The sequence below is a fragment of the Carcharhinus amblyrhynchos genome, chromosome 33 (genome assembly GCF_965287045.1).
Source record: "Carcharhinus amblyrhynchos chromosome 33, sCarAmb.v2.hapA, whole genome shotgun sequence".
Lineage (NCBI taxonomy): Eukaryota > Metazoa > Chordata > Chondrichthyes > Carcharhiniformes > Carcharhinidae > Carcharhinus > Carcharhinus amblyrhynchos.
The window spans coordinates 2309616-2326077 of record NC_137356.1 but is presented as its reverse complement, the minus strand read 5'-3'; the positions used below and the strand labels follow the sequence as shown (position 1 = coordinate 2326077).

The following is a 16462-nucleotide window of genomic DNA, read 5'->3' as shown; positions in this document are numbered from 1 at the left end:
CCTCATCTCCGGTATCAGCCTAGTGAACCTCCTCTGCACTCCCTCCAAGGCCAAAATATCCTTGCGCAAGTGCGGCAACCAAAACTGCACACAGTACTCCAGCTGCGGCCTCCCCAATGCCCTGTACAGTTGCAGCAAGACCTCCCTGCTTTTATATTCTATCCCCCTCGCTATAAAGGCCAGCATCCCATTCGCCTTCTTGATCACCTGCTGTACCTGCTGACTGGGTTTTTGCGACTCATGCACAAGGACCCCCAGGTCCCTCTGCACCGTAGCATGCTGCAGCTTTTCACCCTTTAAATAGTACTCCCTCCTACTATTATTCCTGCCAAAGTGGATAACCTCACACTTGCTGACATTGTACTCCATCTGCCAGGTCCTCGCCCACTCGCTCAGCCTATCCAGATCCCTCTGCAGACTTTCCACACCCTCCGTGCAATTTGCTTTACCACTCATCTCCGTGTCATCAGCAAATTTCGTTACCCTACAATCAGCCCCCTCTTCCAGATCATCTATATAAATGGTAAATAGCTGAGGCCCCAGCGCCAATCCCTGCAGCACTCCACTAGTCACCAACCGCCAACCAGAATAGCACCCATTGATACCAACTCTCTGCCTCCTATTAGACAACCAATCCTCTATCCACGCTAACACCTTACCCCCAACTCCATGCCCCCTAACCTTCTGAAGCAACCTTTTGTGCGGCACCTTATCAAACGCCTTTTGAAAATCGAGAAACACCACATCCACCAGTTCCCCTCTGTCTACCGCACTAGTCACATCCAAGGCAGTCTTCACGACATACGACAGCGCAGAGTCGCTGAGCAGAAACTGAAAGCCAAGTTCCGCACACATGAGGACGGCCTCAACTGGGATCTTGGGCTCACGTCACACTATCTGTAACTGCCATGACTTGCCTGAACTTGCAACATCTCACTTACTGTCCTGTCTGGAAACAGTACACACCTATGCTTTATGCTATCTCCACTCACACTGTCTGCACGTTTAAGACTTGAATAGCAGATTAGCTGTAAGGACTTGCATTCTACAGTAATTCCAATACAGCAATGGAGTACAGACTTTCCATTTTCTTCACAAACTCTTAAACGTGGTGTGCTTTTAATGGGTTTCCAGAACCCTACACTACCAGATGAAAATATTTTGCGGAGGGAAATTAGATTTTCATCCCCCATTTAAAATGGGGAACACAAGCTCAGTGGGAATGGGTGAATGTTTTTCACATGAGGCATTTCTAATTTGCAAAATAGCTAGAGGAAACTGCAGCGGGTTGGGAATGTGAAGGAAAATTAGATTTCCTCTAAAGAAAAGTGTGGCTTTCTGTGCACTAAAACATGCCTCCACACTCAGATGAAAATTTGTCTCACTAAGTAGAGATAAAAGGTTCATTCTCTGAAAATTATATATTCATGTTAACAGATGATATTAAGTTAAGAAACATGTAAATGATATAGAACAGAGCAGGAATTTGCCAAGGACACAGACAGGTTAGGTGAATTGGAAAAGCAGGTGGAACTCTATATAGAGAATACTGAAGTTAAATTGAGAAAAACAACTTGGAATATTTTCTTATTGGTGACACAATGGATGAATGGAGGGATTTGGATGTCCAGTTACACTAATTACTGAAAACTAGAGTACAGGCACAAAAAAACATTAAAAGCCTAATGAAATATTAGCCTGCATGTCAAATAGGCTGGGAATTAATAAAAGGGAGGAAATTATGCATGGGTATACAGAGCTTTGGTCAGACTCCATTGTGCTCAGTTCTGGACACTGGATATAATATTGGTCTTCTCAGAGGATATGTAGTATTCACTGAGATGATATCTGGGATTAAAGGGTTAAATCTTGGCTCATATTTCCTAGAATTTAGAAGAGGGGTGATTTTATTGGAGTTTTTCAAAATGAGAAACAGGATTCAATAGGATAGATATACAGAAAGCATTTCCTCTGGTGGGGCTGGGGAATTCAGAACAAGATCGAAATTCCAGTCTGGAAGCACCTCTCCACAGTGAGGCAGTGGAAATCCATAAATCCCTCTCCCCAAAAGATGGTAAATGTGGAGGAGTAAGAGTTTCCAAGATGAAGGTCAGTAGATGTTTGTGAGGTAATGGTATCAAAGCAGTGAATGAAAAGCAGGGAAATGGAGTTCAATTACAGAACAGTCATGTTTAAATTGAGAGACAGAACAGGATTGAGGGGCTGAATTACCTCTTCTTGCTCCAAAGTAAGGAATAGATGGTAAGTAGAGGAAGAGGGACTTTTTTGCAAAAGTGAGTTGGATTGGATCAAGTGCTCTCATCTATATTCACTTCATGAGAACATCTGACGATAAATTTAAGGTTGGACAACATTTTACTCACCAACGTCTGATTTTGGACACGAGGCCTCGATAAACAACTCAAATGTCCTTTCTGGGCTTGGTCTAAAAATATAAATTGAAAAGACATTGGTTAAGTCGTTGCTAATCTGGAAGAGCAAGTCATCTCTCCTGGAGCACCGACTCAAGAGGGTACAAGATCCCAGGCTGCCCTATGGTAACTCAACAATTAGGAAACTTGGAGTTATCTCAGAAGACCCTAACACGCATTCCATCACATAATCCCACACACACACTAACTCTCATGTTGACATAGAGGAATCACTGGTTAGCAAACTGCATCATGGTGGAAAATAAAGAGTTAAACTACAAAATTACAGAATTATTACAGAAAGAAGGAGGCCATTTGGCCCATCTTGTCTGCTTAGCAAATGCCATCTGGAAATTTAAGTACAGTACATTACTGGTTTCCCTTTATCCATAGCACATGTGATTCCTTCCAAGAACGCCAATAAATTGGTTAAACACAATTTCCTTTTCACAAAACCATGTTGACTCTGCCTGATTGCCTTGAATTTTTCTAAATGCCCTGCCATAACTTCAACAATAATAGCTTCTAACATTTTTCCTAAGTTAGTCTAACTGGCCTTTTCCTTTTCAACCCAGATGTAAAATTCAATCATGTTGTCGTTGCTGCTACCTTCACTATTATATCATTAATTATTCTTGTCACATTAGATAATACATAAGAACATAAGAAATAGGAGCAGGAGTAGGCCATCCAGCCCCTCGAGCCTGCCCCGCCATTCAATAAGATCATGGCTGATCTGTCGTGGCTCAGTTCCACATTCCTGCCCTCTCCCCATAACCCTTAATCCCCTCTCTCATCAAAAACCCATCAACCCGCGTCTTAAATATATTTAGCGAGGCAGCCTCCACCACCTCAACGGGCAGAGAATTCCAGAGATTCACCACCCTTTGAGTGAAGAAGTTCCTCCTCAACTCCGTTCTAAACCGCTCCCCCCTTTATCTTGAGGCTGTGCCCTCTAGTCCTACTGTCCTTTCTGAGTGGGAAGAGCCTCTCCACCTCTATCCTATCCATCGCATTCATCATCTTATATGTCTCAATGAGATCTCCCCTTATTCTTCTAAACTCTAACGAGTACAAGCCTAGTTTATTCAGCCTCTCCTCATAGTTCAACCCCCTCAACTCCGGTATCAGCCTAGTAAACCTCCTCTGCACTCCCTCCAAGGCCAAAATATCCTTGCGTAAGTGTGGCGACCAAAACTGCACACAGTACTCCAGCTGCAGCCTCACCAGTGCCCTGTACAGCTGCAGCAAGACCTCCCTACTTTTATATTCAATCCTCCTCGCTTTGAAGGCCAGCATCCCATTCGCCTTCCTGACCACCTGCTGCACCTGCAAGCTGGGTTTTTGCGACTCATGCACAAGGACCCCGAGGTCCCTCTGCACCGTCGCATGCTGCAGTTTTTCACCACGTAAGTAATAGTCCTTCCTACCATTATTCCTACCAAAGTGGACAACCTCACATTTGCCAACATTAAATTCCATTCGCCAATTCCTGGCCCACTCGCTCAGCCTATCTAGATCCTTCTGCAGACTCTCCACACCCTCTGCACAATTTGCCATTCCACCAATCTTGGTGTCATCAGCAAATTTCGACACCATACACTCGGTTCCCTCCTCCAGATCATCTATATAAATGGTAATAGCTGAGGCCCCAGCACCGACCCCTGGGGCACTCCACTAGTCACCAACTGCCAATCCGAATAGCACCCATTGACCCCCACTCTCTGCCTCCTATTTGACAGCCAATCCTCTATCCACGCTAACACCCTACCCCCAACTCCATGCCTCCTGACCTTCTGTAATAACCTCTTGTGAGGCACCTTGTCAAACGCCTTCTGAAAATCAAGAAACACCACATCCATCGGCTCTCCTCTATCCACCGCCCTAGACACATCCTCATAGAACTCCAATAAATTCGTCAGACACGACTTCCCCTTAACGAAACCGTGCTGCGTCTGCTCTACCAAACAATTCTCCTCAAGATGCCTCGCTATTTTCTCCTTGATCACGGATTCTAACATTTTTCCTACAACAGACGTTAAACTAACCGGCCTATAGTTCCCCGCCTTTTGCCTGCCACCCTTCTTAAACAATGGCGCAACATTAGCCGTTTTCCAATCTTCTGGCACTTCCCCGGGATCCAGCGACGTTTGGAAAATAATCACCAAGGCATCCACTATCACCTCTGCCATTTCTTTCAGAACCCTTGGATGCATTCCATCTGGTCCTGGGGACTTGTCCACAATCAGTCCCTCCAGTGTGTCGAGCACTGCCTCTCTAGTAACAATAATGTCATTCAGGCCCTCCACTCCTACCATCTTTCCATCGCTAACACCCGGCAAATTATTCATGTCCTCCTCCATGAAGACCGAAACAAAAAAGTTATTCAAGGCCTCAGCCATTTCCCCATCCCCTACCACTAAGTCCCCCCTCTCATCGTCTAAGGGTCCAACGTTCACCCTAGTCAGCCTCTTCCTTTTTATGTATTTATAAAAACTTTTGCTATCCTTTTTTATATTAAGCGCTAGCCCAGCTTCATAGTTTATCCTACCCTTCTTCATCATACCAAGTCTAATGTAACCTGTTTTCTGGTTGGTTCCAGAACATGTTACTCTAAGAAGCTGTTTCAAAAGTATTCGACAAACTCTTCATCCAGGCCACTACTGCTAATCATTTTTTCCAGTTCATATTTAAAATTACATGTGATTAATACTCAATATTATTGCCCAATAAATACCCAATATTCTTTTCTTGTATACCACTCCCTCTAGAGACTTCTTTCCCCTACTATTTCTCCTCTCCCCCTAACCCAATATTACATTCTGATCTCCTGAACCAAATTCATCTATATCTCATAGTAATGCCAGCCTTGATCAACAGGGCCACCCCTCCACCCTTACCTTGCTCTTGAATGTCATTTTTTTTTGTTTTTATTCCAATTCAATCAAAACAAGTTGAGACATTCCTGATCCAAGCTGTCAAGACAGGACCAAGACAGGGCTCTCACCTCCTGTCTGGGGCTTGATCTACATGATCCAAGCTGATTGGAGTAGGCATAGCTCCTCCTCCAAGGCTTGATCTCATTTGCATCTTAGTCAAAAGGCTGAGATGCCGCTTTTAAAAATTGCTTCAAATGAAGCTAAGATATAACCTAATGACTTCAACCAAGCACAGCATGTCGATACTACAGTTGATCTTAGCCAAAAGGCTGAGAAGTGATATATCCTTCAATATTCAGAATCCAATCCTTGTTATTTTGCAGCCATATCTCCGTCAGGGCTATTAGATTATATTTATTTACTTCAATGTGCGCAATCAGTCCATTTACTTTGATACAAATATTACACACATTCAGTTACAGAGCCTTTAGTTTTATCTTTCTGTTATTTTTGTAACATCCAGTCTTGAGTATTAGTGCAGCCTTAGACTTAATCTCTCTGTCCTTTCCTGCTATTCTATAACACTCATTTCTCAGATTACTACTTTGGTCTCAATAGAATCCCTATAATGCAGAAAGAGGCCGTTCAGCCCATCAAGTCTGAAATGACTGTCCAAAAGTACATCTTACTTCCCCCACCCCACCTTATCCCTGCACATTTTACCATGGTCAATCCACCTAACCTGCGCATCTTTGGATTGTGGGAGGAAACTGGAGCACCCAGAGGAAACCCACACAGACACGGGGAGAATGTGCAAACTCTCAAGACTGGAATCGAACCTGGGTGTCTGGCAATATGAGGCAGCAGTGCTGTGCCACTGTGCAGTTGTCGCATGTCTTGAAGTTTCTACATCTGGCCAAGCTTGATCCCTCATGTTCCTGGTGCTGTGAGGCCATTCTCCCGCTTTCTCCCCATAACTATGCACGTTGTTTATTTTCACATAATCATAGAATCCCTACAACACAGAAGGAGGCCAATTGGCCCATTGAGCCTGCACCAACACAATCCCATGCACAACCTCACATATTTACCCTGCTAATCTCTTTGACACTAAGGATCAATTTAGCATGGCCAATCCACCTAAAGCACACATCTTTGGAGTATGGGAAGAAACCAGAGCACCTGGAGGAAACCCATGCAGACACAGAGAGAATGTGCAAACTCCACACAGTGACCCAAGCTGGGAATTGAACCCAGGTCTCTAGCACTATAAGGCAGCAGTGCTAACCACCATGCCACCCATAATCATGTAATACCTTCTGAAATGCCTCGATTGAACCTGACAACATCACACTGTCAGGCAGTGCATTCCAGACCCTAACCATTCAATATGTGAAGGTGTTTTTTCTCATATGACTTTTGCTTCTTTTGCCAATTATTTTAAATTTGTGACCTCTTATTCTGGATCCTTCCACCAATGAAGACAGTTTCTTCCTATCTACGCTGTCCAAACCTCGCATGATTTTGAATATCTCTATCAGATCTCTCAGCTTTCTTTCCTCTGAGGAAAAAAGAGTCCTAATTTCTCCAATCTATCTTCACAACAGCAGTTTCTCATCCCTGAAACTATTCTTGTCAACCCCTTCTGCACTCTCTCCAATGCCTTCGCATCCTTCTTAAATGTGGAGCCCAGAACTGGATGCAATACTCCAGCTGAGGCCTAATCGGTGTCTCATACAAGCTCAATCTAATGTTCTTGCTCTTGTACTCTATCAATAAATCCTAGGATATTATGTGCTTTATTCATTGCTCTCTCATCCTGCCCTGCCACCTTTAATAATTTATGCATTTACCCAGGTCTGTCTGCTCCTGAAACCCTTTTCGACTTACACCCTTTAATTTATACTGTATCTCCATGTCCTTCCTACCAAATTGTATCATCTCATATTTCTCCGCATTGAACCTCATCTATCACCTGTCGCCCATTCCACCAACATGTTCACATCCTTTTGAAGTTCAGCATTGTATTCCTCACAGTTTACAATGCTTCCAAGTTTTGCATGGACAGCAAATTTTAAAATTATTCCCTTTATAGCAAGTCTAGATTATTAATCCATATATATCAGGGAAAGCAAAGACCCCTGGGCAACTCCATTACAAACCTTCCTCCAGCCTGAAAAGCATCCATGAACCATTACTTTCTTTCCTGTTGATCAGTCAATTTTGCTGTTGCTACTGTCCCTTTTATTCCATAAGCTCACAAGTCTAAGGAACAGCACAACGTACTTGTCAAGCTAACAAAGCCTAAACCTTCTTGAAGACATATTTTATTAAAGTTCTTTTGCAGTTTCTTAGTTTCCACACTTCATAAGCTCACAACAACTGATAAATATATATGCATAGTGCCTTGACGTAACAAAACATCAAACAAAAACTATGACACCAAACCACTTAAGGAGATGGATCAGATGATGTGATTTTGATATATTTATTATGGTCGTATGTATTAGTATACAATGAAAAATATTGTTTCTTGCATGCTATACAGACAAAGCACAGAGAAGGAACAAAGAGAGTGCAGAATGCTACAGTCATAGCTAGGGTGTAGAGAAAGATGAACTTAGTGCAAGGTAGGACCATTCAAAGGTCTGATGGCAGCAGAGGAAGACCAAATGATGACCAAAACCTTGGTTAAAATATATTGGTTTTAAGTAGTTTCTTAAAGAAGGGAAACAAAGAGTCAGAGGTATGCAGGGTAGGAATTCCAGAGCTTTGGATCATGGCAGCTAAAAGCACAGCTGTCAAACTTGAAGTGATCCTGAGTATCTAAGTGCTCTGTGAAAACAAAACTTAAGACCAGGCTGCAGCCTGGTCCTGTAGGTATTGTGGGTTGGGAAAAAAATATTAAAATGGGGGCTGAGTTCATGCTTTGAATTTGTTCTGAATGTGGAAGATCCAGCCTTGGGTCATCTGGACTCAAAACATCAGCTTTTTTCTCTCCTCACAGATGCTGCCAGACCTGCTGAGATTTTCCAGCATTTTCTTTTTTGGTTTCTCTTTAACCAATCATTCTAATCCTATCTTGATTACAAATATTCTCCTGCCCCAGTTTCTCTGTTCAACTAGGTTATAGCTGATCGGTACCTCAACCCATTTACACACCTTAGTCCATTTACTTTGATACTCTTACACAGCAAAGATCTCTTCATTTACATGCCAGGATTATTTGTCAGAAACAGATGCTGGAACCCTGCCTGAATTTTCCTCTCTTTCCATGGGGAACATCAGCATTGCAAACCTGATTGGCTGACCCAGTAAAGTTTGGGCAGTGAAACTGAAGATGCTTACCTCTTGCAGGGTACAGTTCTGGAGAGGAAAGAAGGGATAGCTATTTACGTTAGATCAGCTCAATCTTCTTGATGGGAAGCTGCTCAAAATTATTGAAGGCGGGTAGCCCAGGGTTGGTGAGACCAGGATAGGTTGGGGTTAAGGGAAACCTAACCCATACCTTCCTTCAGGGGTTCTATTTATCCAAGTTAGGCATGGTCTGTGAGGAACAGATGGTTAAGGCCTAAGGGTACCATTCCATGTCAAACATGGTTGACCAGGAATCTCCCTTCTGGGATTACTAGGAACCAAATTAGGAGACTTCCATGTTCCTAGAACAGGACCAATTTTGATTATCCATTCCAGGCTGGCCAAGATGGGGTAAATCAACAAAACCCATGAAACAAATCAGTATTCTATGGGACTCAGTTACTTGTTAACTAAGCCAGCAGGTTTTCCCTCATTTAATCATTATTCAGGTGAGGAAGCACCCAGCTCCACTCTTATAGGAAACTGCACAAGTCTCATGCTCCTGCTTGTAAAAACAGAAAATGGTAGAAAAACTCAGCAGGTCTGGCAGCATCATTGGAAAGAGAAACAGAGTTAATGTTTAGTGTCCGTATGACTTCTTCAGAGCTGAAGAGAGTTAGAAATTTGATGGGATTTATATTGTTGAAGCGAGTGGCTGGATCAGATGGAGTAAAATGGGTTAGGTGGGAGCTCAGGAGAGATTTGACAAGGCTGTCATGGACACAAAACAAAGGGAACAGTCATGGTAATTAAATACTAAAACAAATGCTAATAGTGACATAAAGGTTAGATGCAAAATGTGCTATTGCAGAACAGGGGTCAGTGCTCTGTGAAAACAAAACTTAAGACCAGGTTGCAGCCTGGTCCTGTATTGTGAGTTGGGAAAAAGATATTAAAATGGGGGCTGAGTTCATGATTTGAATTTGTTTAATTCAGCCCCAAAGATTGTAAAGTGTCTAATTGGAAGATAGGGTGTTTTTCTTCCAGTTTGTGTTGTGTTTCACTGGAGATGTAATGCAAAGCGGCCACCCAGTCTACATTTAGTTTCTCTAACTCATCGGGACCGCATTGTGAGCAGCAAATGCAGTAGACTAAGTTGAAAGACATACAGATGACTCGTTGGCTTCACCTGGAAGCAGTGTTTGTAGCCTTGAATGCTCAGGAGGAGGTCAAAGGGCAGGTGTTACATCTTGCCTGACAAGATTCCTAATTATTCCTCTTTGATGGGGAAGTTGCCCCAATCTACTATGTTCCTGGTCATGATAGCACATCTTATTGAATCTTTGCCCGAAGGTAGGTCCAACCTATACCAGGTTGCTGTGGCAAGATACACTTTTACATGCATGCTGTAGTCTAGACTGACAGATAGTGATGTGAGACTTCTTACTGTCCAACACCAGCATTTCCACATCATTACAGATAGTGGTAACAGAAACTCCAATTTCTTTGCATAATCTGCTTGACCTGGAATTTCTCCTACTATTGGCACAATAGCAGGAGAAGTAAAGATGTCAGCATGCTGGTTGGACCGCTGCCTCACTATAACAGGGACCCGGGTTCAATTTCGGCTTTGGGTGACCATGTGGAGTTTCCACATTCTCCCCATTTCTGTGCTGGTTTCCTCTGGGTGCTCCAGTTTTCTGCCACAGTCCAAAGATGCGCAAGTTAGGGGGATTGATCAAGCTAAATTATCCCTTAGTGTCGAAAGGTGTGTTGGTTAGGTGGATTAGCCAGGGTAATTATGTGGGTTACGAGGATAAGGCCTGAGTAAGATGCTCTTTCGGAGAGTTGGTGCAGACTCGATGGGCCAAATGATGGTCACCTTCTGCACTCTAAGGATTTTATGGTTCTCTTCATGAGTTGATACCTGATCTATTTGGCTACATCATAAACGCATTTTCAATCAGCCATCAAGTCTTGCAGTGGGATGTAAACCCAGAAATTCTTGCAGGGACACTACCTATAACCACCTGTGTTGGCACCACACAGCATGTAATGGACCAGTTTAACGCCTTTTGATTACTGAACTAATATAAAGACTAATTGAGTGGCCAGAAGACAGACACAGCACATACAACAACAATACTGGTGAGAAGAATCCCCATGTCACTGGTTTTCACACTGAGGTTATAGTTTGGTCAATTCACACACAGGATACGAAACAACATGGACGAGGGCAATGTGTTCAAATCTTGGATGGAGTGTCGGGAGCATTTCATGGGTTTGTTGTGATCTGTAGTTTTATGGTGTTTCCTGTTTTTTAATTCCTAATATGGTGTATCTACTTAGCTTAGTATTGTTGCTTGAAACTAGTTGTGATCTGCAGGAATCTACTAAACTGGTAACCCTAAAACGTTTTTTGTGTAACAACTTTGAAAGAAAAGCTGATTGGCACTAAAAAGCCACAACTCAATGAAAGGAAATGCGATCAAAACTAATGAAGCAAGAAAATCTCTTGAGCTGAGTCACAGTGTTAAAACTCTGATTCGGACCTGCATAAGAAAGGACAGGGATGCGAACGTTGGCGGAACTTTGTTAAAAAAAAACAGATGGAACATAAATGGACCAAACAGTCCAAATGGGAAGTAGCCAAGCTTGGACCTGCTGGAGTAAAAACCATTCAAAGAAAATGGCCTGGTCTAAAGGGACTGAGGGGAGATCCAGACACAGAAAGGAGACTTCTCGCAAGATTTAACCAGTGTCTTCATCAGATCCAGCTTAATCATACAAATCTATTAAAGTTAGAAACAGAAAAGGTAAAAATGTTTCTCTTTTCACTTTTTCCATTCTTAGGATCTTTCATTTTCAACCTTTATAGACTTAGTTGGTATATGTTGGATTAACACTAGTTAAGCAGCGATTTAGAGATAGTATACAACGGGCTAGATAATATCCACAAACCTCACCATCAAAATTGGATGAAACAGTTGCTTACAAACAACCTCATTGTGTTTGTTCAACATCCGCTTTGTGCTATTTTAAAGCTTCTTACTTTCTGAGAGTGATGATTTAGATTTATGAAGAACACGTTTCGGTCAGATTATTGAGTTGATCTGTGTTGTAGAACCTGGGGTGAAACAGCTACATATAACAGCACAAAGTTGAGAATAATTTACATCCATCAGATCACAAGCCAGTGTTAGGTTTTCAGTGAAGGTACGAACCTCACATTAACTTCCTTTATAGCAACCATTTTGTTATCACTTAATCTCTTGTACAGACTTAATCCCAGGTGTGTAGGCAACATTATCCTCTCCTGGACCTTCACTAGCCATATGTTTCCAAAAGTTAAAGCATTAGCAAAGAAGTTAAAAATGAGACTAAGAAAATAATTATTTCAATTCACTTCAACTGTATAAAACCACCTGTTGACTCAAGCATCAGCTAAATCGTGGTTTTAGCTCCTTCCCTTCAAACCCCGATTTCTCTTCAAACAATTAACTTTTACGCAAGCACCAACGGAACACAGCAATAGCACAGAAGGAAAGAAATACAACAGACAAAATAAAGAGAGTGTTGCAATCTTGTAATCGTATTGAAAGTGGTTGAGTTTCTTACTTGATCCTGGATCCCATGGTTTTCTACATGGCCACCAGTGTTCTCAGCTGTAAAGAATCCTAGTCTGGATTTGGATAGATCATGGAGTTTGGGAAGAGCTGGAAGTCGGGAGATGGTAAGGGGATGGTGCAAGGGTGCCTTGTACTGAGTTATTACATTTGACAGCGTTTTCTGACAGTCTGTAATACCGCGATCCTTCCGTTACACTATAGGAAGTGTATGACGTGCCAGTCAGATCAGAGTCACTATATATAGTGATACCACAAGCTCAGAGTGCAGTGTATTATTATTAATTGTGGAGATCATAGCTATGATAAGGTTACTGCACAATAATCCTTCTCCTTACATCAGTCCTCATTTTACCACACATTTATAAAAATAAAATTTTAGGGGCATCTGACAAATACATGAATAGGATGGGAATCGAGGGATATAGTCCTGGAAGGGTAGGGGATTTTAGTTCAGTTGGGCAGCATGGTCGGTGCAGGCTTGGAGGGCCAAAAAGCCTGTTCCTGAGCTGTAATTTTCTTTGTTCTTATTTCCTAATGATGTAACAATATATGTAAATATTTCCTGAAGAGGTTCAGTACAGGACAACTGACTGGAGAATGAAAGAAGAGGTAAAATCTATCTCAAGATAAAAGTTTCAAATCAGTTGCACTTTCAGTGGTAAAAGTTTCAAAAATAAAGAAAGCTATTCACTTCCTGCTGATTCTTTCTAACTTTATGGCCAGAGATTTACGAACATATGCCAACCTTCGCATTTCCCTCATTAAACACAATTAGCATCCCATTTAGCAGAACATTCGGCAAATTGTCTCGACTTTAAGGATTAGGCCTATTTTTACCCTGTGTCAGAAATATTGTGCATTATTCATGTTATCATCCAATAGCAAACCATTCAACGTTCAACAATACCATGGGATATCTGCTAGAAGGTTTTATCCTGAAGGTCAGTGTTCAGAGGAAAGTGACACTGGATTGCAATCAGGTCTGGGAGCTTCAGTGGGATTTCCACTCTTGAACTGCAAGCACTGAGGGTGACTGCATCCCTTGTCATTTTTAAAATTAATTAATGGGATATGGGATCACTGGCAAGATCAGAATTTATTGCCCATCCCTAAATGCCCTTCAGTATCCAAGTAAAATCAGCTGCCTCAGAATAAGCTGGGGATGGAGCCAGAAAGCTCTTCCTGTGTGTAGTTCAAATTACTCAGGCTGAATACAGCAGATATATCTATATCAGAGCGTGGTGTCATGATGACCCCTAGTGCTACTCTATAAAATATACTGAGGTACTAAAGGGCAAGAGCACCAGGTCACTAAGCACTTTACAGCCAATGCAATGCTTTTAAGTTATTCACTGTTGTAATGCCGAAATTTCATCTACCAATTGGCACACAGTAAAATCTCACAACAGGATTGTGATTATGCCAGCATACTCTGCTTTTAGGGATACTGACTGAAGCATAAATGTTGGTCAGGACACCTGCTCTTTTGAAGTGACACAGAGCGTGGGATTCTCCAAAAAAAATTCAAAGTGTAAAAACTGGAGCGAGTCACACTTTTTTTTTCAGCGGGGGTTTCAAAATGAATCTTTCACATTCTATGCATTGCAAAGTGCACTCAAGTGATACACTCCAGAAACCAGTGGGTGGGGCCTATTACTGCTGAAGAGGCCGGCAGCAGAGCGCTGAACAGGCCACTGCGCATGCACTGATCTGTCAGCGCTGCGATCGGCGCACATACAGTGGTCCCACACTGCCAGCTTCCCGATTGCTGGCCAGCCCCATGATCCCACATTGCTGCCCTACCAGTCCCCCACTGCCCGATTGCTGGCCCCCCGAACATGACCGGGCCCAGCTCCAAACCCCCCCAACCTCCCAGCTCGCCCTAATCTCTGCCCCCACTCCCCTGATCCAACCCCACCAGCAGTCCTGACACCACCCCCTTCAGCACCAACCTGCCCCAGCAGGCTGACCTGCCCCGATGGACAGCTCTGTTTGCTAGCCTCCCTCCCTTCCCCACTGATCCCGACTGCAGAATGGCAGTGGGGCTTCCCACCCCCTCCAATTGCTCCTCACGGCCCTGCCCCAACAGGCCCCACCACATTAGATCCTGCCCCCTTGGCACTGTCATGCCCAATGGGCAGTGCCAAGATGCCCCCAGGTATTGGTATTTTGCTCCTTGAGCAGCGCTGGGGCCCAGGCTGGTACCCGACCCTTTAGGGGGCCTTGATTGCCTTCCCTTCACTCCAGCAGAGTGGGTCCGCCAGCTCTCCGCAAGTGGGGAGCAATAGTAAACCCCACTTGAGCGGGGCCCAGAGTTTTCAGTTCTAGGCCTGCTAATAGGATTTAAACGTATCAAAATTACCTGCTGCATATATTAGGCAGCTCCGCGCCGATTTCCAACGCAGAGCTGACGGTGCCGGAAATCTGGTGCTGGGAGATGCGCAGAGGCCCGGATGCCCAGTGCAAACTGCATAAATTGGCTGCTGCTAGAATCTTTTGACCCGCTGCACTAAAAAGGCAGCGCAGTAGGATGGGAGAATTACCCCCAGAATCCCATCCACTGAATGGGATCTCAATAAATATTACATCTGAAATATAGCACTTCCAAGAGAGCACGCACTTGCTCAGTGACACCCTGGAAGAACTCTCTTTGTACTACACTCTCTGAAATGGGATTTGATCCCATGATGTTTTGATTCAATGGTGAGATTGCTACTTACTCCATGACTGTCATGAGTTACTCAACTTCTACAACCTCGAGAACGCCAGTACGTATGTACAGTTGAATTGAATTTGTTTGTTTCTTTTTTTTGTTTTATTGGAATATATTGCAAAGTATTTTCTTCTAAACTTTCTCCTCTATATTCCTAACTAGGTAATTATTACAGGGTCCATTTCACATTACTAGACCATGTCACTGGACTATCAATCCAGTGTAATGCTCTGGTAACCTGGGTTCAAATCCCACCACGACAGATGGTAAAATTTGAAACCAATATAAATCTAATAATGATCATGAAACCATTGACGACTGTTGGTAAAAACCCATTTGGTTCACTAATGTCCTTTAGAGAAGGAAATCTACCATCCTTACCAGATCAGGCCTACATGTAACTCCAGGCCCATAGCAATGTGACAGCAATGCTTTCTGAAATGGCCCAGCAAACCATTCAGTTCAAGGGCAATTAGAAATGGGCATAAATGTTGGGACAGCCAACGATGTCCTGTAGCAACCTGTAACTAGTGGAGTGTTACAGTGATCAGTATTGGGGTCATATTTAATTGCAATATATATGAATGACTTGTGGATAATACAAAAATAGGTGATAAGGCAAGTGGTAAGGATGACACAAAGAGTCTGCAGAGGAATAGAGATAGCTTAAGTGGGTCGACAAAAATTTGGCAGATGGAATATAATATAAGAACATGTGAAGTTATGAACTTTGGTAGGAAGAATAAAGGAGGTAAATGTTATCAAAATGGAGAAAGACTGCAGCACAGAGAGATTTGGGGGTCCTTGTGCATAAATCACAAATACCCAGCATGCAAGTTCAGCCTGTAATAGGTAAGGCACCACAAGTACAAATATTCAATCCCTCCACCACCGACACTCGGTAGCAGCAGTGCATACTATCTATGGGAAGCATTGCAGCATTTCACCAAAGATCTTTAGACGGCATCTTTCAAACCCATGAGCATTTCCATCTCGAAGAACAAGGATAAATGGGAATACTACCACCTGCAAGTTCCCCTCCAAGCCACTCACCATGCTGACTTGGAAATATGTTGCTGTTCCTTCGTAGTCGCTGGGTCAAAATCCTGGAATTCTCTCCATAATGGCATTTTGGTCAATCCACAGAACATGGACTGCAGTGATTCAAGAAGGCAGCTCACCATCTTCTCAAGGATAACCAGGAGTTGGGCAACAAATGCTGGCCAGCCAGCAACACCTATGTCCCACGAATGAATTAAAAAAAGCCAAATTAAATGTTGGCCTTTATTTCAAAGGAAATGGAAATATAAAAATAGGGAAGCCTTGCTAAAACTATTCATGGCACTAGTTAGACCACATCTGGAATACTGTGAACAGTTTTGGTTGTCATGGTGACTGACAGCACTTATCTAAAAATCAAACAAAGTGAATATTGATCAGCTTCAGCTCCCGACAGTCAAATATTCATCTTTAAACAATGGTGGGGTAGCAGGAGGCTGAGTCATTCACATT

The 16462-nt window shown here is 42.9% G+C and overlaps 1 protein-coding gene and 1 non-coding gene across 3 annotated transcripts in view; both read right to left on the bottom strand.

Moving 5' to 3' along the window:
- LOC145361062 (DENN domain-containing protein 1B-like) overlaps nucleotides 1-12392 on the bottom strand; it is a 60632-nt gene extending 48240 nt beyond the window's left edge. For both annotated transcript variants that reach the window (XM_080216624.1, XM_080216626.1), the window contains exons 1-2: nucleotides 12227-12392; nucleotides 2385-2446 (exon numbers count right to left, since the gene is read on the bottom strand). In XM_080216624.1, coding sequence (XP_080072750.1) covers nucleotides 2385-2446; nucleotides 12227-12243 — 79 coding nt within the window. In that variant the 5' untranslated portion in view covers nucleotides 12244-12392. The remainder of the gene's footprint in view (nucleotides 1-2384; nucleotides 2447-12226) is intronic.
- Nucleotides 5454-5652, bottom strand: LOC145361145 (U2 spliceosomal RNA). Its single transcript, XR_013889807.1, has one exon. It is a non-coding gene; the product is annotated as a U2 spliceosomal RNA (small nuclear RNA).
- Nucleotides 12393-16462: the final 4070 nt, after the last annotated feature.